This window comes from Giardia intestinalis, chromosome 3 (assembly GCF_000002435.2).
Source record: "Giardia intestinalis strain WB C6 chromosome 3, whole genome shotgun sequence".
NCBI classification, from domain to species: domain Eukaryota; phylum Fornicata; order Diplomonadida; family Hexamitidae; genus Giardia; species Giardia duodenalis.
In genome coordinates, this window is record NC_051858.1 from 1078113 (window position 1) to 1104185 (window position 26073).

A 26073-nucleotide genomic window follows, 5' to 3' on the forward strand; every position below is an offset into this window, starting at 1 on the left:
CTGAACGATAGTCGATAACGACCGGCGGTCGCCTTCGCCTGCTAAGGAGCGCAGGCGCCAACTTTTTCACTGAGAGAATAAAGCTGCCGGTATATGGAGTTGAGATAGTCGGGATCGATACACCCCATAATTCGAACTGACGAGTCCGTGATGGTAAAGCTGGGACTGTGAGTGGTGCCTGCAATACGGTGGTTCAGGCAAATCATGGAGCTCTTCTCTGTTGGTCTATCTCTCCCGTTGAGCGTGAAGAGCCCTAACTCAGACAATATTACGTTGTAAAGTTTAAATACGTTGCACGGGTGAAGAGGCCCGTTTGCGATGAGATTATTAATCCGAGGCTGTGAAAACTCTAGCTTTGCGCCCCGAAAGTCCCTCACCACCTTTAGTATGTCACGCAGACACTCCTTGAATGCATTGCACCAGGCATATACGGTGTCCAGCCTGTCCCCCTCGCAATCTACCACCATCTTCTTGTAGACTCGTAGTTTGATGTTGGAACTAGGGGTTATCAAAAGATAATTCTTTGCAAGCGCACTGTTCGGCGTGCTTAGTGAACCGTCCGATAAGGGGCTGTTGTCTAGGGGGTCCACAGGATACGAAGCGTTGCGAAAATTCTTGGCGATGGATACGAAAGCGCTGGGTGTGAACTCTGTTGGCTGCACCTCGCCCGTTGGCTGGGTACTGGTGATATCGAAAGTTAGGCGAAGGTTTCTGTGTGTTAGTCGTCATGCGAAACGTTCATACGTGATATTGACGAACCTGTTTGCCGTGCTCATCCTACTGTTTTTTATCAGCTAGTTTCAGCCCGATGGAATTAGAGTGTCTGGACTGACGTCTCTTTAACCACAATGGAGCATTTCTTCTGGTATAAACAGCTAGCTGTAGTAACGCAGGACTCAGAGAGGTGCTGCATCCACTTGCTAAGATAATAACATGGGTTCACAGATCAAGGATGTACGGTGAACCTAACACCGCTCCTCTGGATACTGAGAAAGAAGATTTACAACGTCGTAATGCTTTGCCGCCCTAGCTATGGAGAGGGCTGTACAGCTGCATGGGAAGAGGGAATCTGTAGATGTAGCTTTCATCCCCTTTTCATAGTCTATGAGCATCTTCACCGCCTCTATTTTACCAGCTCGCGCGGCCTGCATAAGGGCTGTCTCACCAGTTCCAGTTTGCATCTTTGCCTCGCACTTAATGAGCTCGCTGATGATCTCCGTATTGCCTTGTTGTGCAGCGAACATCAGTGCTGTGTATCCTTTACCGCAGGAATAGCTTTCCGTCCCGACTTCATAGGTGTAACAGTCGGTCGTCCGCATTCCTCCCTGGAGAGATACAAGGGCCTTCACTGTTTTGATGTCTCCAGACTTCACAGCCTGCATGAGAGCGGTGACACCCTTTTTGCTGGTGGGCTGAATAACCTCAACGATATTTCCAAATCCTGCCTTTCCAGCAATGATGAGTGCAGTGTCTCCGTTGGCATCTTTTCTACTCTTGATCCTGAGGTGCTTCTTGACGGTGGCTACGTCGCCCTTTGCAGCTGCACACATAAGGAAAGTCCACTTAAGAACATCCTTTTCGTGTTTGATAAGACGCTTGACGATTGATAGATGACCATTTTCCAGTGCCATGTTGAGAGCTGACTGCCCTTTCTTGTCCGTTACACCCACTTCAAACCTACATAAAATGGACACGGACTCTGCGTGTCCACCAAGTGCGGCATGCATGAGAGCAGTCATGCCTGTCTCGTCTTTGAGTCCAGACTCTTTGTTAGCAAGCATCCGGACGATCTGCAAGTGCCCTCGCTGCGCAGCATGCATAAGGGCTGTCATTCCGTGTTCGTCACGCCTTCCTATGCTATTGCCCAGGCTCAAAAAGACCTTGATGTCGTTCACCTCGTTGTTACACGCAGCGGCTATCATTGTTGCATACTTAGGGTGGTTCTCATGCACTGAAGATTTCGCGAGTCGAGAAGGTGTTTCTGAAGACACCCCCGTGTGCAACAGGTCAATGTTTGGACTGCTTGGAGACTCAGGCTTCGGTTTGGGTGTTGTATTCCGTGAGTTGTACGACGAGCAGGCACTCTTGAGGGACTGTATTTGTGCTTCTTGCTCCTCAATCTTGGACTGAGAGTTACTCAAAGTTACCCTGAGGGTTGCGCGCTCTGCCTCGAGCATTGCACACTTTCTTTCAAGTGTACTAATCCTTATTACAGAGTCATCGGTAGGCAGTGTCTTCCTAGCAACGCTCGTAGCATTACTTTTTAAATCTAACATATTCGCTAAGTCTATAGCAGAGAGGCGGTTGGTTGGATTCAGTACGAGAAGTCGTCGGAGTATATCTTTCAGAAAGCCATCAGCAATCTCACTGAGGTCCGGCCTCCAATCGCTAACGAAAACCTCCGTCGGCCTACAACCCCTTATGAAGTGTGGTCTACTCAAGCTGACCAGCTCATAGATGATGATTCCGAGGCTCCACATGTCAGAGGCCGTACTAGATTCTCCCCTCAAAAGCACTTCTGGAGCAGAGTAAGTTGAGCTACCAAAACCAGCAGGTGCACCCTCCAGAGCGCTCCTGCAGAGCCCACAGTCCGCCACAACAAAGAAGTTTGCGTTTTTGTTAGTTAATATGTTGTCTGTCTTGAGATTTTGATGAGTAAATACCGGTAGAGGTTCCCAGTTTTTACCCTGCTTATTTGGGTCATGAAGATAGGCAAGGGCAGAGGTGACGTGGTCGATGATAGTAAGAATAGTTGCCTCAGGTATGGGCCTTTTTTCTCGTTTGTGTTTCACAATCAAGGAAGCAAGGCTTTCGTGGTAGTGCCACATGGAAAGATAAACAAAATCATTAGCTTGTAGCGCCCAAAAATATTCGAGAACGTGGGGGTGACTAACATGTTGAAATACGCAGAGTCTTTTAATAAGAACGTCTTTGGCATGCTCCTTCAATGTGTCCAGACGAATTTCCTTAATCGCCTGCTTCGGATCCTTTTTATATGTGTACACAGCGCCCAGAGAGCCCTCGCCAATGATCTCACCCAGGTTCTCTGACATCTTAGCGACACTATGGTCAACATTATTTGCCATGACTCACTTTAAAAATTATTTTAATTAAAGAGATTGGAAGCGATTGTTTAGACCCAGAGAGTAGGCCAACGCATAAGTAGATCTCATCAGAGAGTCTCCAGTAGTCACCGAAGCCCGTCTGCTTGCAGTGATAGAAGCCGCGGGCTGGACTCCCAAGGGGTTTAAATGACGTGATCAAGTGCATGGACACGGCATTCACCTCGGAACACACAGTTCTGTACATTTTTTGCCCCTGATTCTCGGAGTACTTGAATTCAGAGAAGATTTGTGACTCTTAAAAAATTAGATTGTATAACAAAATGTCAGCCAAAGTACCGCCAAATAGACCCGAGCTACTGGACACTCATGTGTGCTGGGAGGTGAAGACGGACTCTTTGGGCAAAGTCCTCAGGCTTCGCTCCCTGCCTGCTCCACTTTTGACAAGTAACTTCCTGGCTGTCCGTGGAGTGGTCGCTGCCCTAAGCTCTAATGGAAGGTACATAAAGCCAGAGGATCTTTCTACGAATATCTTATCAACATCTCCGTTTTCTCGACCCTACTCCGGGTGCTTGTCTGCTAACACCAGAGCTTCGATTAACTCTCTTAACTCCCAAAGCTCCCCCAAAGACAAATCCAGGGCTCAGTCTACACCAAGTACAGCACCGGATATTGATGAATTAATGAACTGGTACACTTACCGTCGAGCTTGGCATAAGTAGCTGTCCACACCCTTATCAATTTTAAAAACCCTACTTCTCATGAGGACTTCAGCTCTATGTCCTCTTCAGCCTATTGTGCGGCAATCAGATGCAGAACGGTCGCCCGTGGCACGAAAGTCACCTACCGTCCTTCCACCGCTTCGAGGTGTTGAGGCGATGAACTCCATGGGAGCGCGGCCAAGGCTTCCGTCCACCTCGCCTATGAGTCCTCGTGGCTCTAAATTATCTGAAAGGACACCTGATGATGACCGCAGCTCTGATTTGCAAAGGCAGGGATCGTCACTCTCCAAATTATCTGACTCCCTTTTTAAGGCCAGGAACGACTCTGTAAGGTGGCTCTTAAGCGACAACATGGAAATAGCAAATATAGACGACACATCCATGATTACCCCTAGTTGCCAAACACAGCCCCGTGAGGTGATTGTGAGCATACCGGGATACTTTTGTTATTGCAGCAGCTTTTCGCTTTTTATGTACAGGATCTTGTCCACTAAGAACGGCAGGGAGCCTGTTTTTCAATTGGTCCGGATCATCAACTTACCTGGGACCCACATCTTGTCATTGACTGCCGACAAGCAGACGATGCAGGTGGCCATCTCCAGCATGGACCGCCGCATTCATCTATACTCCCTTGTTACAGGGGAGCCCACGCAAGATGTCATATTAGAGCTACAATCTCCCCCTGTCTCCATCAAGTTCCATCCCAGCATTCCGCATAGCTTGTTTCTCCTCCACTATTCAGCACAGAGCGAAGGAGAGCTTCGCCTACTTCACAGCATCACAGGAAAGTCCGTTGTCGTGAAGGCAGGCCTTGACAAAGCACTGGCACTGACATGCAGTCCATATAGCAAGGAACTAGCGGTCTCCTTTGAATCCGGAGAGATCTTTGTTATCGGACTATCTGCAGATGGAACCGAGGAGATCTATTCCCGTTCCTTGATTGCGGGTACCTTTACATCTAAGCTTCCAGACCTGGTTGCATGGAACTCCAAGCACAACGGTGCTAAAGCAAAGTCAGAAACTATCAAATCTAACATAAAGTACGTGCGCAAACTTTTAGACTATGTTTCCACGGTCTTGCTAAAGCCTGTCGAGCCCGTGTCAGTATCCTATGACCCCACCAATCATGAGACTCTGCTGGTAGTATTTGCGTTTGGGCTCCACTGCCTGTTCAACACTGCGACTGGCGACTGCTTAGTGATATACTTTGCTCGAGAAGGGAGACAGTTGGATACATCTAGGCTTAGGACAATCTTTAATATTGGCCTCATAGATACCACACTTAACAACGCTGACAGTAAGAACATTTTCACTCCCGCTGGGACGCTTCCAAATGGGATTTCTTCGTGCATTTTTGTTCCTGGGCAGGCGGGAAGGTTCATCAGCACCGATTGTGACGCAGGAATCGTGCGCATCTGGTCCGTGAACAATCCCCACGATCTGTCTGCGCGTCGTGTTGCTTCTACTGCACTATCTGGAGCATATATAGTAGAGTTGGATCCATTTTTGCAAAATGAGCCCATAGCTTCTAATTGCCTTCCTACCGGCCTCACTGTCATCACCCCGACGACCACAACACTGTCTTCCTACGTAATAGCTCTAGTAGATTCATTTGGGGGCATATCGATTTATTCCAGTGACTTTCGTGCTCTTGTTCTAAGCATACCCTCGTCTCATTACGATAGGATTCTTTCATTGACCTATGATCCCTTCAATCCTCTAGTATTTTGTACAGTAGGATGTGACGGGCTTGTCAAGCAATGGCGCACAGACTTTATAACAGAGCAGCACACAACTAGCGCCTCGGCGTTCAGTTGTAATAATAAGCAATACCAGCGGGTCTTAATACCGTACAACGGATCGGGACGCTTTAAGACGTGGAAAAGCAATGATCACGGGAAGATTGCTGTGGCAAAGGCCCCTGCGTGTGTCTCGGTAATCTACGCGCCAGCAGAAGATCTACCGTACGTATTATGCTCATATATAAATGGTGACATACGCTTCTTTCAAAAGCACACTGGGCGACATACGTGCGACCTCATTTCTTCGTCTTCATTCTACGATTCAGGCCTCTTGATTCCCAAGAAGCACCACTTCTTCAGCAATTATGACAAGGGGTTTCTCACCGGTCTATTCAGCTCCACCCTTAGGATCCCCCACGCGACAACCCTAGCCTGGTCTGATCTGAAGCCGCAGCTCATTGTCACCGGTTGGACGGATGGGTGTCTGCGTTTCTTCTTGTCTACCCGCGGTGTTCACGAATCAGTCGTCGATGCAGATGAATTGGTAATGTCTTTTCGACTTCTAGCCGTCTTTTCGGTTCCTTGGTTCTTCTCGGCACCAGATAACGACGGCTTCAGCATTCGTGCCACCAAATTCATTCCTAAGACATTAATCGTCGCTGCAGCCTTAGAGTCGGGCCATCTGCTATTCGTCAACGTGCGGCCGCTACTCTCAAAGACAATTCACTCTCTCTTTGACATGTGCTATGAATTCGACGCCGGCTTCTCGGCTGAATCCAACTACTCAGGCATAACTAACGATCAAGCAGCATTGGAGGCGGGCAAAAGTGACGCCCAAAACACAGACGAAAAGCTTTATAGACAGCTTAAGCCTCTCTTTACAGAAACAGCTTCTGTTCTCGCTAATACTTCAAACATCTTTGTGTTTAACTTAACCATTTCATACAGATGCCACCTTGAGCACAGGACAGTGATATTCCAGCACTCTTCGTACACCACGGCGCCCCTGCAACACCATGGTGGAACTCCAAGGAAGATCTGTTGCCTCGACATCCACCCACGTGCGGCGTCGTCGACTGACGCAGATGACTACAACCTGCTGGCTTTGGGGGATAACATGGGAGTAATGAGTATACTCCATATCGACTCTAATATTTGCACAGGAAACCTACCGGAGGGCCGCATTCTAATCAAGCACGTCTATACTTGTCTTGGAACCACCGGAAACCGTCCCACACATAGTCGGCGAGCGCCCTTAATTCGGGCGCTCAAGTTCACTCACGAAGTACCAACCTTTATCCTCCTTTCAGCATCGTCTGGCGATTTTCAGCTAATCGATTACACTCTGTCTCGCTGTGTAGCACAAGCAAAGGCTATCAAGGTTCATAACTCTGAGGTGTTCTCGATGGATATACATCCCCTAAATCCGTACACCTGTATTGCTGCATGCCAAGATAATTCCATCAGACAATTCAGCCTCTTGTCTTGCGGCCTTGGAATGTCTTTTTTGGGCTTTGTATCCTTGAAGTACCTCTGGTCTATATTCACTGATCGCTCGCCCAGTGCCTTTGCCACTTCTATCCTAGATGTGTGTCCCTTTAAAAACACTCTCTTCGACAACGAGGGTGTCCATGCAATTGGCTCTATCATTAGCAGTTGCTTGGGAGCCAGCGCAAGTACAAATGATGATCGTGAGACAAAGCTACCTTCCTACGTACTAGACCTCAATGCAGCATTCGCTTCTATCGGATCCTTTTTCCACACAAATCAATCTCTCTTTGCAGCTGTTGTTGCGCTAATACAGGGCAGGGTGACCCCGTACACGCCTTCTCCTGCATATGGATATTTGCATGTTGTCAGACGCGTAGAGGCCATTGTCTCCGTGCTTCTCTCAGAAGTGATGCAGATCTGCCAGGTTCCCATGTTTGCTACTCTTGAGGAAGAAATTTCAAGGACATACCAACACATATGTACTGATAGTACACTTTCCTCTGGTTCTGGAATAGGGCTGAATGAAATGATCTCACAAATCAAGCATGATCTAGGCGGGACGGTGACAATATACACCTTGGGAACGGATGTATGCTTGAGGGACACGCCATTATCGGTGTCTAATAACATCACAAACAAGTTTAAATACGTTCTACAGCTACTTCTTCTGTCGCACAAGTATGCACTTCTCTCAGACGTTTTATGGCAGTTTGGGTTTCGTAACGAAGCTCTGCAGGTATCAATGTCAGTCAACGATAAGGAGCGCTGGTTTTCCCAACTTGTTCATGAAGCAGAAGAGGTCGCACGGCAAGGAGGCTTCCTTTTGCATGCAAGTATCTCCACCCCAACATCAACAGCCTCGGAGGCTCCCTTACGCGATGCTATCTCACAGACCAGAGCCCGGTACAACCTTGAAAGTGCAATCCCAGCTGATCTAGGCACGATTCTTCTCCAGAATGATCCTGCGGCTCTTGCACTCTATTTACTGTCTGTAGGAAAGTATGTCGAGGCCAAAATTGTGCTTTCTTTTGCCGTTTATAATCTGACTTCTACTCACCACCTCTATGAGTTCGATACCTTATATGGCGGGTCAAGCTCAGTTCGAGTGGCTGCACTACCTTGTCCTGCATCGTCTGAAAACTTCCCCCTGGGCCTAGACACTCTCAATACCTTGTACGCGATAACGTCCTTAAACATCGCTGCCACTTATTGTGACGCCCGCCAGCCTCTAGCAGCGGTTTGTGAACTGCTTGTGTGCAGAAGCTATGACCAAGCCACAAGGCTACTCCTTCTGAACAGGAGTGTCACTCTACTTATTTTATTATTAACCATGCTCATTAAAGCAGGAGAAGAAAATCCACGGCTACTTACACCACAAAAGCTATATCCTGCATCTTACCTACATGGCGAGAAGTCCTCGGTTGATGGTACAGACGACTGGGTTCCAGTCAATGCCATTCAGCGATACAAGGCCTTGCTGGTGACTATGACGATAGAATTATATTACTCATACGTTCATGGAAGCGTATTTCTTTCTGACGAGGCTCATACTATGGCAGAAGATGATGCGGGACCTAACTATCAACTTGAGCCGCTACTATCAGCATCCATAGGAAGCTTATACAAAGAGGTCGAAGATACTTCATTTGACAAGTCCGGTGTCCTTGCGCCCAAGTGCCTAACCGTAAGGGATGTTGTTATGCGCTATACGGGCAACTATGACGTGGAGTGCGCAGCACAACTAGATGAGAGCAGGCTAGCAGAGCATCTATCAAGTATTCAGGGTCGCATTGAATTCAGCGACGAACCAGACGCGTTTTCCTCGCTGACGGGGTCTGTGTGCAAGGTCTCATTCCGCTCCCTTGTACACTTTATAGTGAAGAAACTCTTAGATGAGTTTCGCGGGCATTCAGAGGCGTATAGCATGTCGCCACAAGATGCCTATGGCACCTGCAGAGACGCTGGGGCAGAGGCGCCAGAGTCTGCTGAGGCTGTACCGATCAGTAATTCTGCGGCGGAGCTTGCTGCCAAGCCTGTTTTACCAGTCTGGAAATCAATATCCAAACTGCCCAAGGCGGCTTCGGAACAAGTCGTAGCGTCTGAGAAAGCAGAGGACCACGAAAAGATGGATGCTGGTAGTGACGGCATGCACCTAGAGCAACAGTCTGCAGTAGTAATGCAGTCAAACACGGCACCGAACGACGATGAGCTTGGCGACAACGACGTATTCCGGCTGGATATAGACCCCGGATATGGATGTCCCAGCGATGATGATTATGTCCACTCTGTGCATGACGTATACCGACACCAGTTAGTCCCCGTGCTGCATCAAGCTAAGGACGGGGCCGCCCTATCTGATGCGTCCAAGAAGACCAGCTGTGTAGCAGCCGAAACCTATGATCTTATATCTAAGCTTATCCTGAAACTACCGGTGACGGATGCCAATTGGGATACTCTATCACCCTATATCTCTTTCCTCGCCAAATGTCTTCCGTGTACAGGCGCTCAGAGGGTGCATCTACCATCAACGATGCCGCACATTTGCATCTGCTTTTTGGCAGCAGCCGGCTGCTCCTTCCTCTATGGACAACACAAGACAGCTAGAACAATTACTTTGGCTTTGAACAAAACTGTCACCAAGCACCCGGAAACGGAGGTGTTTTCAATAAAGGAGATCGTGAATGGGATACTAGACAAGAGGATATCGGTTCTGCCTGTCAGCATTAATGGAGACCAGCCCCTGTTGTACAAGGGAGAAACGTTCTTTGACAACTCCGACGGACGTTGCTTCTCCCTCTTCCTATTCTTTGATAAGTATATGCACTGGAGCACCTCTGTTCTTATATAGCGAAGACCGCTCTTGAAGCATCTACAGCCAGTTTCTACCTACACAAAAACTCAAAATTCAAAATTTGAGGCAAAGTCACGTGTTGCCATGGTTATCTCCTCCCCCTCCCAGGTGCTGATTAAGGCTGTGGATGACAAGAGGACGAGGTCGACCGCCTGCAAAGGAAACTGCCCCAAGTCAGGAAAGATTGGTACCGTCGAAGACCTGGAGAGGGTCATCGCAGATCTAGATAGATGCATAGGATTTGCAGACATCCACCGCATTATTGCTAGCGACGTTGCTGATATACGGTATGTAGTCCCGTGGCTTCAGCGCGAAAACGTGTTAGGACAAGCAAGTCGACTTCTTTCTTCTTCAGAGTTGGCCGCCTCCTCTTTGTGCACTAGAAAACGGTGTGCCAAGATGTATCTTATATTATTCTCTGTCTGCGTGATGCTGCATGACAAACGATTACAGTCCAGTGTCCTTGAATCTCTAACGACAGTGAGTTTGTGCTTTGACTTACTTATCGGGGCTCATGTAAATCTATACAGAATGAGGTCGCTGGAAGATAGCGGAAGATTCTCGCCCGAGATGTCAACTATCCTTGAGCGGCTAATGGGGCTGGATGAATTTGTGCATGAATTTGATCGTCTTGGGCTCTTTGAAGACTATCAAGGAAGAGAGACCGAACATGCCCCTAGAAGGTATACTCCACCACCAGTCCCAGCAGAGTATTCGGTAGTGGTTTATGTTCATAGAAATTCCTCCTCTCCAAATGGGTGTAGTAATCCTGTCCGGGAGCCTACAATCAAGAAGGATATCCCGACTGAAAAAGAAACTACACCGATGCCTTTGGCTGATCATCCTCCGTTCAACTTTCACTTGCTAAAGACGAATGCATTGAGCACATTCGACTTAGGTGTGTACTCCTTTCTATCAACACTGCGGTTTCATATATATCAAGATCTCCTTCAGCAGACTAACAAAGAGCGCCTCCTAGAGCAGGACATCCGGCGGTTTCAAAAGCTCTTTAGCCTTCTGGTCTACGTTAACAGGGATACAAGTAGTAAGGAGGTGTGCGAATATTTGGAGCAGCTCTTCGAGACTATCTCCTCACTCATCACATACACACGAATCTGCAGGTTTATCTTCGAGGTAGCGGAGTCACATCAGTTCTCAACATCGGAGATACCGATATCGTGCCTGACATCACGTAACGCCAAGACACGTATCTTAGCGGCAACCAAACCCTCAGTCAAGACCATCTCTCAATCCCTACGGAACATAGCAGCAGCAATAGCGGCTTGCACCCAGCAGATGCTTCAGTTTGTATCCTGGGTCGTACTAGAAAATCCGTGGCATGCTGCAGACTACCGCACAGAACATACTGCTTTGGACGCGGCTTCTAGAGTATCATGGTTGTTCCAACGGGCTTATGAAAAGATGCTCTCCCTCATAGAAGAGATCTTCATGTGTAGAGCTTGCCTATGCTTTACGATATTCCAGGTTGACGAGGAGTTGGTCAAGAATCTGACAGATGACCTTCAGTATGACTCTACGATGATATCATACACGCTAGACGACGAAGGACAGCCCCCAAAAGAAGACGGTATTGAATACGAATTGCTCAGAAGCCTGTACTGTACGGGAGAAGACGCGCTTCTGGAGTCGAAGGGAGTTCATGCTGCCGTAACAAGCAACATAGACTGCTCAGCTTTATATGCCAGGAAATCGGGAGAGAAGGGCCAGATTATCATCCAGCTCTATGGCCTACTCCCGCAACTCCTCTATGGCCTGCTGTACTTGATGAATCTGACCAACATGATGCTCCCGGGGTCGAATCCTTCACGGGTTAACTCTGTTATCCAACTCATAGAGCCAACTGGGCTTATAATTACAACAATTTTCAGCGTGCTACAGCAAAACAACAAGTCCTTCTGCAGAGCGCAGTTGGGAGGGATATCCTTGTTCCTTAAGAGATTTTCGCAAGCTATCGAAGCCGTCCTGTCCGCTGTCCATACAGCATCACGATCTATCTATAAAAGAATCCGGACCTCCCAAAATAACCTCAATGACAATACCCGTATGGAGGCATACACTGCCATCATAAACACTGCGTTCAGGGTGCTACAGAATATGTTCGAGGCTGGCGTTGTCGTGCTTGACCAAAAGCTTCTTGTAACGGGGATCCGATATGTAACTTCATTTGTATCTCCCAAATCGTTCTGTGATGCTTGCCGCATTTTAGTGCACCTTCTTCCATACAAGGAAATGCGAGAGTTTGCCGAGTGCTACACATTAGATGGAAAATCTGTTGGAGAATATTTAATCGAGCGGACCAGGCCTACAATAGCAGATTCTGCTTGTCTAAACTCTCTCGACGCCTTGCTTTTTCTCATCAACAATAGGTAAGACACTGTTACACAGAATCTTCGAGCTGCATACGAACAAGCACACCCATAGAGATGAGCTCCTGGATCATCAGCTTTGCAGCGTATGGGATGCGTATCTTTACAACGTCCTTTCCGGATTGACAAGTTGGGCACCACAGGACGCCATTTTTTTCATAGCTAAACAGGCCGCAAGTCTCGCATACGTAGGCAAGAAAGTCATCAGATGACAACATGAACCGCTCTAGTAGCAGGGCGGATGCCCCATAGGAAATAGCACAGTCCCGCTCCATCTCCCCCATTCGCAGGCCTCCGTGTACACGCCTTCCTTCGGTCGGCTGTCGAGTAAGCATTGTTATGGGTCCTGTACCCCGAGAGTGTATTTTATCTTTTACCATGTGCTTCAGCTTCTGATAGTATATGGGGCCATTAAAGATGTAGACAGGTATCACGTCTCCGGTAAGTCCTGAGTAGAGGACGTCCTTTCCGCTGTAGCTAAACCCGGCTACACGAAGACTGTCATAAAGCTCAGCAAGAAAGGTCTCGTCGGTCTTTGTGCGGAAGCATGTCCCATCAGTCTGTTCGCCTCTAAAGCAACCCGACTTGTTACTGAGCAGCTCAAGTAGCTTTGCAACGGTCATGCGAGAGGGATACCCGTGCGGGTTCATAATTAAGTCCGGCACAATCCCTTGGGAGGTGAACGGCAAGTCGGACTGTGGTACGATAAGCCCACAGACACCCTTCTGTCCGTGTCGACTGCTGAACTTATCCCCTACCTCTGGTCTTCGGGGCTCTCGCGTCAGCACCTTTATCAACATGTTCCCGTCCCCGTTTGTAGTCACCAATACCTTGTCTACATACGTTATAGTTTCTAGAGGAGACTTAAGGGACTCGGGCGCCTTGATCAACGATGCTGTGGCTTCTGTTCCATCCGACAACCCTGGAATATTGGTGATGTGTCTCCCCTTGTTTATGACTATGTCTCCTGTCTTCAGATGGGCTCCAACAGCACACAGACCATCATCCTCTATGGCATGATAGCCCTCATATTGCTTTAGATGGTCCTTCGGTGGCCCTAAGAGGATATCTTTTATCCCATCGACGGACTTGGAGCCAATGGAATTGAGCTCAGTGGAGACTGAGCGATAGATGCTGCAGCGTCCAAAGCCCCGGTCAATGGCGTTTCGATTTAGTATTAGAGCGTCTTCTATGTCAAAAGACGAGTAGCTCATAACACAGACAGTAGCGTTTTGGCCGGCTGGGAGCCTCTCATACCCCGTGAGTTTCAGAATCTTGGTGCTTGTGAGAGGTTGTTGCGGGTAGTCTAGAAGAAACATTGCTGTTTCGAAACGCTCAAGTTGGTTGAACGCAATGGCCCCAGACGCCTGCTTCCCCATACTGCACTGGTAGCAGTTTCTTGGAGACTGGTTGTGATGTGGATAGGGGATAAGGCCAACGACGTAGCCTAGAAGGGTATAGGATTCGATTTCACAATGAGTATGCTGTGGCGTCAGATCTTTAGTGTCCATTGCAATATAGGCATTTTTGGCCTCGTTAACGTCGAGGTACTCCACTTTCCCCTCATATATCAAGTCCACAAAGCACTTTTGGTTGTCCACTAACAGCTCTATGTCGCTACGCGTGAGCATTAGCTTCCCGTTCTCCACAATGAGCAAGGGCCTACACGCACGTCCTGAATCGCAGTTGATGTACACGGCTTGATGCTCATCGTTGAAGTGAAAGCTCGTTAAGTAGCTGATATAACCTCTGCGTCTGAATGTGCGCAAGGTAATAATAAACCCCTTAAGCATATCCTTAGCAATAACTCCCTTTATTGTGCCGTTTAGAAATACCATATAACCGTACCCCAGAGAAAAGGTGTCTCCAGACCAACATGATGCCAAATCCTCAACCCCTATGCTCATCAGGAGCTTCGAGATTGAGTCGGTACTCTCGTCCTTGGATATCCGGGCCATTATTGAAAGGTTTTTAACAATCCCGACGGATTCTCCCTCCGGAGTATCAGACGGACAAAAGATTCCCATTTGGCTAAAGTTGAGCATACGAGGTCCAGAGCTCTTCATCGCCTTATCAAATGTGGACGACAGTCTGGTAACCTGGCCCAGGGCAGAGATATACGATAACCTCGAAAGAATTTGGGACACGCCCACTCTGTCTACCCCTATCTTTTCTATCTTCCAATTGCCCGTAGATATTGCGGAGTTGAAGGCCCTGGTGATGATGCTAGGGTCAACCAGCGAGACTATGTCATAGTTTGTAAGGTCTGTGCCACGATTTCTATCTGATCGTAGAACGCTATCCACCTTTCTGACCATATGAGCCAAAAGGGTCTTGAATGCATCATCGAAAATGAGCTCTAAGAGGTCTCCAGCAGTCTCAATCTTCTTATTTCCTACAAAGTCTTTGCTGTCTCCCTTTATCACGCCAAAATCAAATAAAATGGCTCTGCGAATCATTGTAGCAAGATAGACAGCTTTAGGAAGCCAGTTGAACCGCGCCGTGTTGGTCAACGACGCAGCAGACCCAATGGTTGAGGCTCCCGTTGATGCCCCACCGCCCGATACTGATTTTGCTGTAGCATTGGCACTTCCACTTCTACCACCACCAATGGTAGCGGTACCTACGTCTGCGCCTGCACTTACACTAGAACCTGCAGGTGCAGATGCCTGTGGTAGTACGTGCTGTGCTGCCTGTTGTAAATTTAACCGTTCGACTACTGGTATGTGTGAGAGGACAAAGTGGGCAAGACAGTCGCGAGCTGATTCAACGGAGGCCTTTGCTGCCGTGGCGACTGGCGATGCCGAGAAGTTAGCATTGGCATTTGTATAAGTTCGAACAACTATGCGATCTGCAAGGTACTTAAGTGCCTGTTCTTGAGTGTATATCTTATCGTTACTACACTCCTGAACGCTCAAAGACATGTAGTCAAGGAAGAGCTGGTCCGTGCCAATCAGAGATAGAACTGTCACATCATTAACAAACCCCATGGCCTTAAAGACTGTAACAATGGGGATGGGCTTCTTGTTGAACTTGTTATGAATCAAGTAAAACTTCTTGTTCTTGTAGAGCACTGCACAGCGAGACTTGCGCTCGGTGGTGTTCGACGCCACAGTGACCTCTACGTTTCCATCTGCGTTTCGTCCTAGAACAATCCTATTCATCGTCATTTGCTCTGCCAGAAGAATGGACTTCTCTGCACCGCGCACAATGAAGTAACCCCCGGGGTCATCGGGACACTCCTGGAGAAATGCCTGCTGCTTGCGTGACTTGTTAGTCAAAATACACCGATTGCTTCTTAGCATGATTGGTATGTAGCCGATGCAAATCTCCTTGTAGTACTGCACAGAGCTCTTGTTAGAAGCTTTACATCTGACATCAATTGTTATAGGGGCAGCGTATGTCATATTGCGTTGACGACACTCGTGTGGGGTCAACCCAACGCCACTGCCCGCGGAAGAACTTGACAGCTTGGAAGAGCCCTGAGAAACCTGCTTCACATCCACCTTCTCTATCCGCAAATGAAACTGCGGATGCTTGGCTACTACAAGAAGAGAATTTTCCTTGATTATGGCTGGTATGGTGACGTCCAGCAGATGATTAAAGCTATCCAAGTGATGCTTGGTGATGCTTTCTGTCATCAGATAGGAGTGTATTAACCGCCACCGGTCCATAGCGACTGAGTGAACGGGAGAATCCGGCGAGGGGATTCCCAGGGGCATTTTCATTGCTCCTGTCCATTCATTTAATTTAAGTGGCACAGAAAAGCTTGAAAACTAACGCGTTCACTATGTCAGATGCAGATGACGCTACCATCGAGCAGGCTCTCTGCACTGAACCACTTGATTTACAGGTGGCCATGCCGCATATTAAACGAATTGTAAGTAAGGATTTCAACGCTCGCGAAAACATTATTGAGCTCCTTCAGCGTAGAGGGGCTGAGATCCTGCGGAATATCCTCAAAGCAGACGGCCTGCTCAACTCCACTGCTGACTGCTGGAAGCATGTCGTCCTGTTGGCCATACTAATTATTAAGTACTCGACATCCTCGTCTCTTGTCTACCTCATACAGCTCCTCCCTGACCGAGCGGCGAAGCTGGGTTCTGGGACCGACGGAGAGCATTATGCAGTAAGGCATATGTCACAGATTTTGGAGTTCTATATCCGCAAGCTTGTCTCTGACTCTATCTCCAGGTTTCCAGTGCCTCCTGAGGGCACAGAAGGAGATTCGTTGGTTACCTGGAAGACAGAGCTGGCGTACGTTCGGCCAGTGATTGCTCTTCTCCTCGCTGTGATAACCAGCAAGCAGGGCGAGCATGCTAATGTGACGGAAATAGAGCCACTTCAAGAACGGGATATGTGCACAGGGTACATCTCTATGTTATCCCTCCTTCTCATATTCGAGGCTGGCAAGCGCACGTTCGTCGAGGCAGACGGGTTCACTGTCCTAATGATGGTTGCTGCACAAACTCAGTCCATCCCGGTAGTGACTGCCATTCTGACAGCCTTCCACAGCTGTATTTTCAACCTTGTCGACAGCGTCAACGAAGAACTGGATGTCCCGGCCGCTGACTCCGCTTCTGGAGATTGCAATCCTAAGCAGACCACAGTGTACAACCTAGTGGTGGATGCATTTGCCTTTGTGCGTCCTCACGAGCTTATTGAGTCTGTATATGAGCGCTTCTACCGTCTGCACTACGTACCAAAGCAGCCCATCTTTACCGAGGACCAGCTGAAGCAGCAGCTCACCGAGCTCACCTTTTCGGTAGTCTTACTGTTTCATGACTGTGCCCTCCCAGAAACAACTGGCTTCGTGACAGGGGAGAATCTGCTCTTCATTGCGCAATACATAGTTTCGGTTACCAAGGGTGTTAGCTTGTCAAAGCCAGCGCTGTGGCAGTCCGATGGGTCGCTCGCCACGTTTAATGCCAAGGTCAAGGGAGGATTAGAGGCACTTATGCGGCTGATCAGTTTGCACACAGAAACCCCCACGGCCATTAGGATTCTGATAAACGGATACAACCATGAGACTAAGGAGCATGATTCAGTGCAGTCCCAAGGCCCTGTTGCGGAGGACAAGTCAGTGGATGTTGAGGGTGGGGAAGAACCTCTCAGGAAGGCTGAGATGCCCGGAAATATTGACTTTCTCCGAGCTGTGGTTAACGCTGTCGCTGTCACTGACTGCTCAACGCTTGCTGGGACGCTGTTCTCCTTCCTCTCTCTCGTTGCATCGTACTCTTGCTGCTATAGTCGAAGATTGATAATACCACTGGAGTTTACATCCTATGAGAGGATTCTAAGATGGGTGAGTGCGTATGGCTCCTACATTCTCGGCGGGCACGCTGAGACGACAAAAATAATCCAGAACATGGAGGATACGTGCCTGGTCCTTGTGTGGCTGGTCGAGAACTCCTCTTCTGACAACGAGGAGGGTGCAGATATCGAAGAAGTGGCATCTAAGACGCTAACTCGCAATGAAATATGGGCCCGCCTTTCCATCAAGCAGGAGGCCCATGGAGTGCTGATGCTGGCCATGGCAATGTCTGTCATCAAAGGTCTTGTGCCCACACTGACTGGTCTATTATCTGTTATCTCGTGCTTCATGGGCACCGATGGCTATTTCGTTAGACTCCTTACCGTCTTTAAAGAGAAGAAAGTAGAGATATGCAATTTCCTTGTTGATCTCTGTGCCAACCTAAGCAAGCAAGGCGCGTTCTGCTACGTTGTCTGCAATAACATACTCAAAGGAATGTCGTCACTTCCAGATGCATTCTCATCGGTTGACGTCAACCAGTTGGCGGACGCGCTTCTCCCCCTGGGCTTCAGCGACGGCGATGACGACGTTCTGATGAAGATTGTTAACAGTTACGAGGAGATTCCTCCCGTTATAAAGGAATCTTGTAAGAAGATCTTGGCAATCATGGATGCTGTGGACGGTGAAGAGATGGTGGCAAGGTCAGAGCCCTATGCCAGCCAGCCTGCAGCCGTTGGATAGACTAGTAAATAACCCTGAAAAGCTAGATTTTTTAATCTCCCGCCTCAGCCACAATGAGCCGCGCCACAGGGGTTCTGTTGGGCCCACATGAGGCTGAGATCAATGGAGAAAGAGTCATAAGCGCTGCGTGCTCCGATGGAGCGCAATTCAGAAGGCTGAGCATGGCATGGAGCTCGGCAGCAAGATTCCTTTCAGACACTCCTTCTGTACTTCCTCTTGAGAGTATCAATGGCAATCCGCAAAATCAGTCGATATACATCCGATTTAGGAAGATGAGCGGAGTATCTATGCAAACACTACTTCAACGGCATCAAAGTGCCAACCTCCCCTTCTCAGAGGAAGTGCTCCGCTCATATGCACTCCAGCTATTGACAGGAATATCTGCTCTCGAACGACTCAATTTCTGCCCGACCGTCTCACTTGATACCATACTCGTCTCTTCTAGCTTCTCTACCGATCCGTGCAACGCTTCCATGGATGATGCGCTAGACTACGCCGGTCTGCTCATTCACGGAGAGTGCTTCTTAACGTGTTATGATCCAATTATTTCGACGGGGAAGAGTACTAGGGACTACGATCTCCACCCCCCTCCTCTGGTGTCTTTTTCTCGTGTTTTTGATGAGCTTTGCAAACTTCAAAAGCAGGACACATGTGCTGGCAGTGTGCCATATCGTGTGAGCTCCAAACCTGGCTCAGGGTATTCAAGGGAACTGCGGGTGCTCATGCGAGCTTGTTCTCAGGAGCATTCTGCATTGCGCCCATCTGCATACCATGCTTTGCAGTGGTTTAAACGGATTCATGCTGGGGTTGACCTCAGTTGTGTCAATGGTATTCCGACCGTGTTCAGTATTACTCCAAGGGTGTCTCGCTCGCCCAGCCCGGTACGTAGTCCGAGTCCTAGCAGACTCGTCTCCCACCCAGACTATCCCGCACTATTGGGTAGCCAGCGCTGTCTAAGAGCCTATCTTGATAGTGAGCCTGACAGAAGTCTCGTTGAGGACCTCCTCGAGACGGCTGTTGCAAGAAGAAGTGTGATGGGGATAACAACTATTTCTGATCATTCAAGAAGGAAACAGGTCTTTGCCACTATCAAGCCTCGGGTGGGTGTTGCCGTTATGCGGGAGACTGCTCTTATGGCAGCGACCCGTGCTAATAATAGTGAAGCCGTACAACATATCTTAAAGACGTCTCCAGAGCTTCTGTGTTCAATACATTGTGGAGATACTAGTCTGCGGATAGCATCCAGACGAGGTCTGTTTTCTATAGTCCGCCTGCTGTTAAGTGAGCTTGGCATTCGGAGCCCTGCCGGCTGGACCGCGCTGATGTCTGCTGCACGACATGGTTATGATGACATAGTGAGGCTGTTACTCCCGGAGGCCGGAGCACAGTTACAGGATGGCACATCTGCGTTGATGCTTGCGTGCAGGTATGGCCACGCAAATTGTATAAGAGAACTGCGTGCCGTGGAGAAGAACCTGACAACAACCAATGGAAGCTCTGCCGTTGACTTCATTGCGGAGTCGTTTCACAACGGTACCCTGAGTAACGCAACAAGACAGAAGTGTCTAGATGCGCTAGCTGGTGAGTAAATAGTATCGTCACGTAGAGACCATAGTAGTGAGCGTAACTGGATTGGTGGATAGTCCGTGCTTTGTTGTCTTTCTTTTCTTAACAAGTATGATTGCTAGTGTAATGACGGTAGCAGCAAGAAGTAGCACAGCAAGTGGCAACGTGATCGATAGAATAAGCGTTGTCCTGTTAGTACTAAGCGGAGGAAAAGCAAAGGGAGAATCAGGATCATTATCCAAACATACCACAGAGGTCTCAGAAGATGATACCAGACACTGCTTGCATCCCTTTATACCCTTCAGAGGTCCCGAGATAGTAGAATTATCGCAGCGAATGCAACCATGGACAGAGCTGGTCCAAAAGTATCCTGGTGCACAAAGATTGCACCCACTAGGCGACGAATCCTCGCAAGAGAGACAACCAGGTGCACACTGACTGCAGTGCACCTCCTCAGAGTCGACTGAAACTTGCGTGGAGTAGTATCCGTTAGAGCAGAAAGTACATATGTCCGGACTTGATGGACAAGCAAAGCAGCCAGTCATGGTACACTTAATGCACCCGCCGTCACTAGTCCGATGGTAGCCACACGTACAAGCTCGACAAGTCCCATAGGCGGCAGGATCTATTCGCTCTGCGGCGGCGCATACTAGTTTTCCCGGGGCATATAATGAACTATAACACCCTCCTTGATGCAGAAAGTACCCCAGGGCACATTTAAGGCAGAGACCTTTGTCTGTTTGAGCACATGCAGAGATCTGCTGACCTGAAGTAGAAACGCACCTCCCATCGAGAGGAAAGAAGCCCTGGCTGCACCTAGAGCAATACCTTGCCGATCCCAGGATAGCATGACATTCCACGCACGGTCCTACGGCGGCTTCGGCGCACTCTGGAACACAACGACCCATAGTGAGCACGTTAGAATCAGTCCTATATATGAAATATCCGTCAACACAGGAGGTACACTGATCTTCGATTGCTCGTTCACAAGAGTAACAATTTGCTGGACAGAGATCGCATGTATTTGTGATAGGATTTGCTGCATAGCCGATGGGGCAGCTGTGCAAACATATTCTGCGTGCCGGCTGTAGAAAGTATCTTTTCTCACACAAAACGCAAGTGGCTCCAGAATCAGTTCCGTTGTTCTCGCAAACACAATTTGCTGGACAACCGCCCACTTCTAGACAGTTCCTCCCATCTAGGGAAAGACCAAATGGTATTTCGCACGCGTTGCAAATGTCAGCGTTATCGGTGCAAAGAGCGCAGCTGCTGACCTTGCAAAGGATACACCCTTGTGCTCTGTTGCCTTGGTCTAGTCCATATCCAGCGATGCACGTACACTGTCTAGTATAGTAATTGGACGATGCACCGATTCCACAGGAGGCCACGCACGATCTTCCATTAATGCTAACCATATAATCATACTCAGAACAATCTAGACATACAGGGGCTGTATCAGTGGAAGAGGGTAACATGCAGCGAGAGCATCCTCTTATACCAGCGTATCCATGAACTGGCACTTCAGTACTACAAGAGATACAATATCCCCTGTCATTACCTTGAACTGCCAAGAAAGACGTACTATTGCACGACGTACATGAGGCATCGTCTTGACCATCACACGTAGTACAGGATTGGTGGCACGACGACATGTTAAAGTAGGCTCTCGAGACCAAATTACTAGGTAGCCGTATCCTAAGAAATTAAAAGCTGATTGTTACGTAGAATTGTGTACATTAACATCAAGTAGCTGCATTGTATTACTGTAGCATTGGTGAGAACATCTCTTGGATTTTTAGCGCTGCAGAGAAGGCCCGGGATCTGGTTGGTAAGATAACCTTTGTCCAGTGCAGTAGAAATGTCTTATTCATCAAAACACTGTGGTCGCGAGGAAGGTCTTGGTCAGTACAGATGCTCACTTTGTGCAACATAATCAAGAACCCGATTCAGTTTACAGTTGGACGAGAGCAAATAAAAACTCCTAATTTACTTGCAGCACCCGCCGCCCAGGCAGCAGAGCGCCGCGGCGTACATGGCTGTGAAGACTACCACATCGACGAGCCCGAGGACCACGCCCGCCCACTTGTTGGAGGGGCCCTCAAGAAGGCCGCGGGGGCCCGCCGGGACGATGGCCGCGATGACGACGAAGGCGACGATGCAGCCCAGAATGAGCCCGAGGAACTTCAGCCCGCAGCTGTCCTTGTGGATGAAGAACGAGCCGATGACCACGGTGAAGGCCCAGCCGGCCGCGAGGGAGACCATCGACAGCCCGCTGTAGCCGCCCACGGTGTTGCTGAACGACTTATCGTTACCATTGTTCCCGTTCTTCGCCAGCACGGAGGTGATCAGGTACGTGAGGAAGTCCGCGAGCGAGGGGTACCCGACCCCGACCCCGATGCGGAACGCGTACTTGAGGAAGCAGTCGAGGCACCCGCAGCACCCGCAGCAGCAGCAGCTGCAGCAGCAGAGGACGCACTTGAGGATCTGGACGACGATGCTGTAGATGATGCAGATCACGGCCACAATCATTATGAAGAGGAAGAGCTTGCCCTCATTTTTATCAGTAAGACACTGTATGGGATTTTTCCCATTACTGTTTCCCTTACTACCATTACTATCGAAACACGTTTTCAGCGTTTCTCCAATTGTTTTAGGATTTCTCCCCGGAAACCCTACAATCAGAGCATAAACAATCATCGGAACGCCCACACAGATGAGGGCAATGACGTCCTCATCGCAGCAGCACATTTTAAATTCCTTCGAACAAACCGAGTAAATAGATTTTGACGTATTGACGGTGTAAGGAACTTATGCAGATGCTTGTCTAATGGCACGTGTCCACAACTAGATTCAATATAGTCAGCTATATTTTCAAGTTTAGCGGCAACCCTTAAAAAACTATGCATGTAAACAAATTACACCAACAATCATAAATACTCGGATGGCTTCAGTGGTCCCGGGGGGCAAGAGGTAAGGCATTGATACAGACTGTTTCGTTGCTAGTGTACGATGCGACGAGCGTGATATAACAAACGTACACCTGGATCTAAGAGGCCTGAATCTCTCCGTCTAATCGCACTCTTTGAACATAGATTTTCCTCCAGACACTTAAGTTTTCGCTTTGAAACGGACAGGTCTGCATTCAGCTGCTGATGTCGAAGTGTGGTGTGTTGCAGGGCACTCTCCTGCCGTCAAGCCTCACCCTCCACTTTTCCAGTTAGCTGTCCATCCCAAGTCTGATTTCGGAAAGTATACCTTGTTGCAGTACCTCAGAGCTGTTTGCAGTAAACCTTTTGCTGAATTGGGGTCACGGCTTTCGAACTGTGGAACCAGTCTTTCATCTGCGAGGGTCTGCTGAGGGCTGCGCCCCGGCTGTTCTGCGCACGCTCCCCTGCGGAGGCGGTGGCCGGGGGCGCACCGGTGGCAGTACTCCGGGACGGCGCAGACCGCGCAGTGCTCGACGGCGCAGGGCCCGGGGGTGCACGCCCGCCCGCCGTCTGCAGGGACCAGCTCGCCCTGGCAGCGCAGGCAGGCGGCGCCCGCGCACCGCTCGCAGCCGGGGACCGTCACCCCGCAGGGCAGGGCCGCGAGGAGGCGGAGGAGGCGTCCGGGCATCGGCGTGTTTTCGGCCAAAAATCTGGCGATGTCTACGGCGCCCGCGACCTGGGACACGCACTGGGCGCGCCACTGGCGCCTGGCCTGGGACTACGTCCTCGGGGCCGCCGTGGCAGGGCTCCTCCTGGTGTGCGGGGTGCGCTCCCCGGGCCAGGCAGGGGACCCGGACCCCCGGCGCAGCCCCCGCAGCCCCCGGCGCCGCAGCTCCTTCGAGGGCCGGGCTCCCCCGCGCCGGCGGGAGACGAGCGACCCCGACGTCGACTGCTCCGACTAGCCCGGGGCACGCGAATCCCATAAAGTGAACGTCAACGCTTTTCCGGCACAATCACCGGGTAGTTTATTGATGGAGAAAAATAAATGTGCTGCTGCGACGAGGACATCATCGCCCTCATCTGCGTGGGCATCCCGATGATCGCGTACGCGGTGGTAGTCGGCTTTCCGGGGAGAGACCCCAGCAAGGTTGGAGCGGCATTGAAAGAGTGTCTCAGTAACAAAAATGGTAAGAATCTTCTGGCCTGCATCAGTGAGAAGGGGGATAACTACGGCGGCCTCTTCCTCTTCATAATGATTGTGGCCGTGATCTGCATCATCTACAGCATCGTCGTCCAGATCCTCAAGTGCGTCCTCTGCTGCTGCAGCTGCTGCTGCTGCGGGTGCTGCGGGTGCCTCGACTGCTTCCTCAAGTACGCGTTCCGCATCGGGGTCGGAGTCGGGTACCCCTCGCTCGCGGACTTCCTCACGTACCTGATCACCTCCGTGCTGGCGAAGAACGGGAACAATGGTAACGATAAGTCGTTCAGCAACACCGTGGGCGGCTACAGCGGGCTGTCGATGGTCTCCCTCGCGGCCGGCTGGGCCTTCACCGTGGTCATCGGCTCGTTCTTCATCCACAAGGACAGCTGCGGGCTGAAGTTCCTCGGGCTCATTCTGGGCTGCATCGTCGCCTTCGTCGTCATCGCGGCCATCGTCCCGGCGGGCCCCCGCGGCCTTCTTGAGGGCCCCTCCAACAAGTGGGCGGGCGTGGTCCTCGGGCTCGTCGATGTGGTAGTCTTCACAGCCATGTACGCCGCGGCGCTCTGCTGCCTGGGCGGCGGGTGCTGCAAGTAAACGGCGCCCGGCCTACTGCTCGGTCTCCTCGTAGATCGTGATCTCGGAGCAGTCTGCGCACCGGAGCCCGCTGTCCTCCGAGACGGGGACCTGGAAGATCACCCTGCAGAAGCGCATGAACCGGTTTGCGTACGCGTCGCTCGGGACCGCGGAGATCCCGTCCTTGTCTGCGCACAGCCCCTTCGCCCTGCGCTCGACGTGCTTGATGCTCCTGAACTCGGTGAGGAAGTCGACGACGCCCATGTGGAGGACCCGGTAGTAGAGGGCCGACCCCCGCAGCGTGGGCCCCAGGGCGCAGGCGGGGGAGAACGCGTAGAGCCCGCCCTCCTCGCTGTGGAAGATGTCGCTGCTCTGGATGGCCGCCTCGAACGTGAAGCGGCGCCGGAAGACCTCCCGGAGGTACTCGTCGGGGGGCAGCGCGGCGAGGAACGCGGACGTCCCCCGGCTCCCCCCGGCCGCGATGCTGTGGCCCACCGGGGGCAGCATGTCCGAGACGTCCCGCGTGCTGAGGATGGTTCTCGGGGAGCTGGCAGCAAGAAGGCGGTCGTAGAAGCGCTGCACAGGGGTCTTGGCATCTTCGCTGTGGACTTTATCGGCTTCGATAGTGTTGTTGGTTGGCGTGCCCGGGGCCGCTGCGGGATCATCGTCACGCTCTCTGTCCTGAATACACGGGATATCGTCCGTGAGACCCAAGAGTAGGCTGTAGTCTATCAGGTTGTGCTGCTTGAGCCAATCTGAGTCTGCCTTGAGCTGATGGATCAGGAGCCGCCGCCGGAGGGTTGTGAGGTAAATGTAGTTCTCCATATTTGTGTCCTTCAAGGTCTTTTTGGCCCGATCATCAGGAGCATGCAGCTTTGTGTGCCGGCCAACCCAGGAGCCCTTCAGGTCATACCGCTCAACTATCTTTCGAGGAGTGGCGAAAAGGTTTGGTATGATAATAAAATGCTTACCATGCTTGGAGGTCCTATGTGGCGCTGAAGAAGTGCCGGGCTTACCGGTAGTGATAGTGAACATTGCGTAGATCCGGATGAGAAGTGAGCTAGGGTTATCTAGAAGGTGCCGCCCGTATGATGCGCAGATCTTTAGCATGAGAACAAGCTCCTTGGGCTTTAGTTGCTTAATAAGATACTTACCAGACTCGCTGAAAATAAAGAATGTGGGGCTTTTACCGGGCGACTTCATTAGCCCAGGGTGGCTGCATGTGACAAACTCTTTTAGCAGCGACTGAGGATTGAGGGAATCTTTTGTCATTAGCGTTCTAAACATAGACGCATGATAGAAGATGGCAGTCAAATCGCTTCCAAGTGGCGCACTGGTGTTGGGATCCACCTCACTGCCGGGTAAAGCCAATACTGTCATAAGGCCTTCTGTCTCGGAGCTGTATGGGTTCTCACCAGTCTGAGTTTGAGTTTCAATAACTTTTCCAATAGCCTGTTGCACGCGCCGTACATGTGGATAGAGCGAACTCTGAACAGTCAGTTGCTCGCCAGAATATGGCCGTTGGTCATACTCCAACTTCCCCAACAGAACCATTT

General features: G+C 50.1%; 12 protein-coding genes across 12 annotated transcripts; 6 read left to right on the forward strand and 6 right to left on the reverse strand.

Moving 5' to 3' along the window:
• Positions 1-41: 41 nt before the first annotated feature.
• On the reverse strand, positions 42-776 carry GL50803_0015525 (uncharacterized protein; the record flags this gene model as incomplete). Its single annotated transcript, XM_038045829.1, has 2 exons — positions 42-711; positions 745-776. 2 exons carry the CDS (start codon positions 774-776, stop codon positions 42-44), a joined length of 702 nt encoding a protein of 233 aa, XP_037901842.1.
• A 189-nt stretch (positions 777-965) lies between these two features.
• Positions 966-3086, reverse strand: GL50803_0017188 (Kinase, NEK; the record flags this gene model as incomplete). The annotated part of the gene is made up of 1 exon (XM_001709954.1): positions 966-3086. The coding sequence occupies one exon, from the start codon at positions 3084-3086 to the stop codon at positions 966-968; it is 2121 nt and encodes a 706-aa protein (XP_001710006.1).
• Positions 3087-3385: 299 nt separating this feature from the next.
• On the forward strand, positions 3386-3784 carry GL50803_0029692 (uncharacterized protein; the record flags this gene model as incomplete). The annotated part of the gene is made up of 1 exon (XM_038046038.1): positions 3386-3784. One exon carries the CDS (start codon positions 3386-3388, stop codon positions 3782-3784), a length of 399 nt encoding a protein of 132 aa, XP_037901843.1.
• Positions 3785-3823: 39 nt separating this feature from the next.
• GL50803_0011912 (WD40 repeat protein) lies at positions 3824-9865 on the forward strand (the record flags this gene model as incomplete). The annotated part of the gene is made up of 1 exon (XM_038045694.1): positions 3824-9865. One exon carries the CDS (start codon positions 3824-3826, stop codon positions 9863-9865), a length of 6042 nt encoding a protein of 2013 aa, XP_037901844.1.
• An 87-nt stretch (positions 9866-9952) lies between these two features.
• On the forward strand, positions 9953-12259 carry GL50803_0040885 (uncharacterized protein; the record flags this gene model as incomplete). The annotated part of the gene is made up of 1 exon (XM_001709956.1): positions 9953-12259. One exon carries the CDS (start codon positions 9953-9955, stop codon positions 12257-12259), a length of 2307 nt encoding a protein of 768 aa, XP_001710008.1.
• A 7-nt stretch (positions 12260-12266) lies between these two features.
• On the reverse strand, positions 12267-15977 carry GL50803_0017187 (DNA-directed RNA polymerase subunit B'; the record flags this gene model as incomplete). The annotated part of the gene is made up of 1 exon (XM_001709957.2): positions 12267-15977. The coding sequence occupies one exon, from the start codon at positions 15975-15977 to the stop codon at positions 12267-12269; it is 3711 nt and encodes a 1236-aa protein (XP_001710009.2).
• Positions 15978-16045: 68 nt separating this feature from the next.
• On the forward strand, positions 16046-18250 carry GL50803_0015522 (uncharacterized protein; the record flags this gene model as incomplete). The annotated part of the gene is made up of 1 exon (XM_001709959.1): positions 16046-18250. One exon carries the CDS (start codon positions 16046-16048, stop codon positions 18248-18250), a length of 2205 nt encoding a protein of 734 aa, XP_001710011.1.
• A 53-nt stretch (positions 18251-18303) lies between these two features.
• GL50803_00101450 (Ankyrin repeat protein 1) lies at positions 18304-19839 on the forward strand (the record flags this gene model as incomplete). The annotated part of the gene is made up of 1 exon (XM_001709960.1): positions 18304-19839. One exon carries the CDS (start codon positions 18304-18306, stop codon positions 19837-19839), a length of 1536 nt encoding a protein of 511 aa, XP_001710012.1.
• A 9-nt stretch (positions 19840-19848) lies between these two features.
• Positions 19849-21468, reverse strand: GL50803_0015521 (High cysteine membrane protein Group 2; the record flags this gene model as incomplete). The annotated part of the gene is made up of 1 exon (XM_001709961.1): positions 19849-21468. The coding sequence occupies one exon, from the start codon at positions 21466-21468 to the stop codon at positions 19849-19851; it is 1620 nt and encodes a 539-aa protein (XP_001710013.1).
• Positions 21469-21802: 334 nt separating this feature from the next.
• GL50803_00101451 (Transmembrane domain-containing protein) lies at positions 21803-22564 on the reverse strand (the record flags this gene model as incomplete). The annotated part of the gene is made up of 1 exon (XM_001709963.1): positions 21803-22564. One exon carries the CDS (start codon positions 22562-22564, stop codon positions 21803-21805), a length of 762 nt encoding a protein of 253 aa, XP_001710015.1.
• A 1224-nt stretch (positions 22565-23788) lies between these two features.
• Positions 23789-24538, forward strand: GL50803_00112341 (Transmembrane domain-containing protein; the record flags this gene model as incomplete). The annotated part of the gene is made up of 1 exon (XM_001709964.1): positions 23789-24538. The coding sequence occupies one exon, from the start codon at positions 23789-23791 to the stop codon at positions 24536-24538; it is 750 nt and encodes a 249-aa protein (XP_001710016.1).
• Positions 24539-24550: 12 nt separating this feature from the next.
• GL50803_0011897 (putative Phosphatidylinositol-4-phosphate 5-kinase) lies at positions 24551-26071 on the reverse strand (the record flags this gene model as incomplete). The annotated part of the gene is made up of 1 exon (XM_001709965.1): positions 24551-26071. The coding sequence occupies one exon, from the start codon at positions 26069-26071 to the stop codon at positions 24551-24553; it is 1521 nt and encodes a 506-aa protein (XP_001710017.1).
• Between the last annotated feature and the right edge of the window lie 2 nt (positions 26072-26073).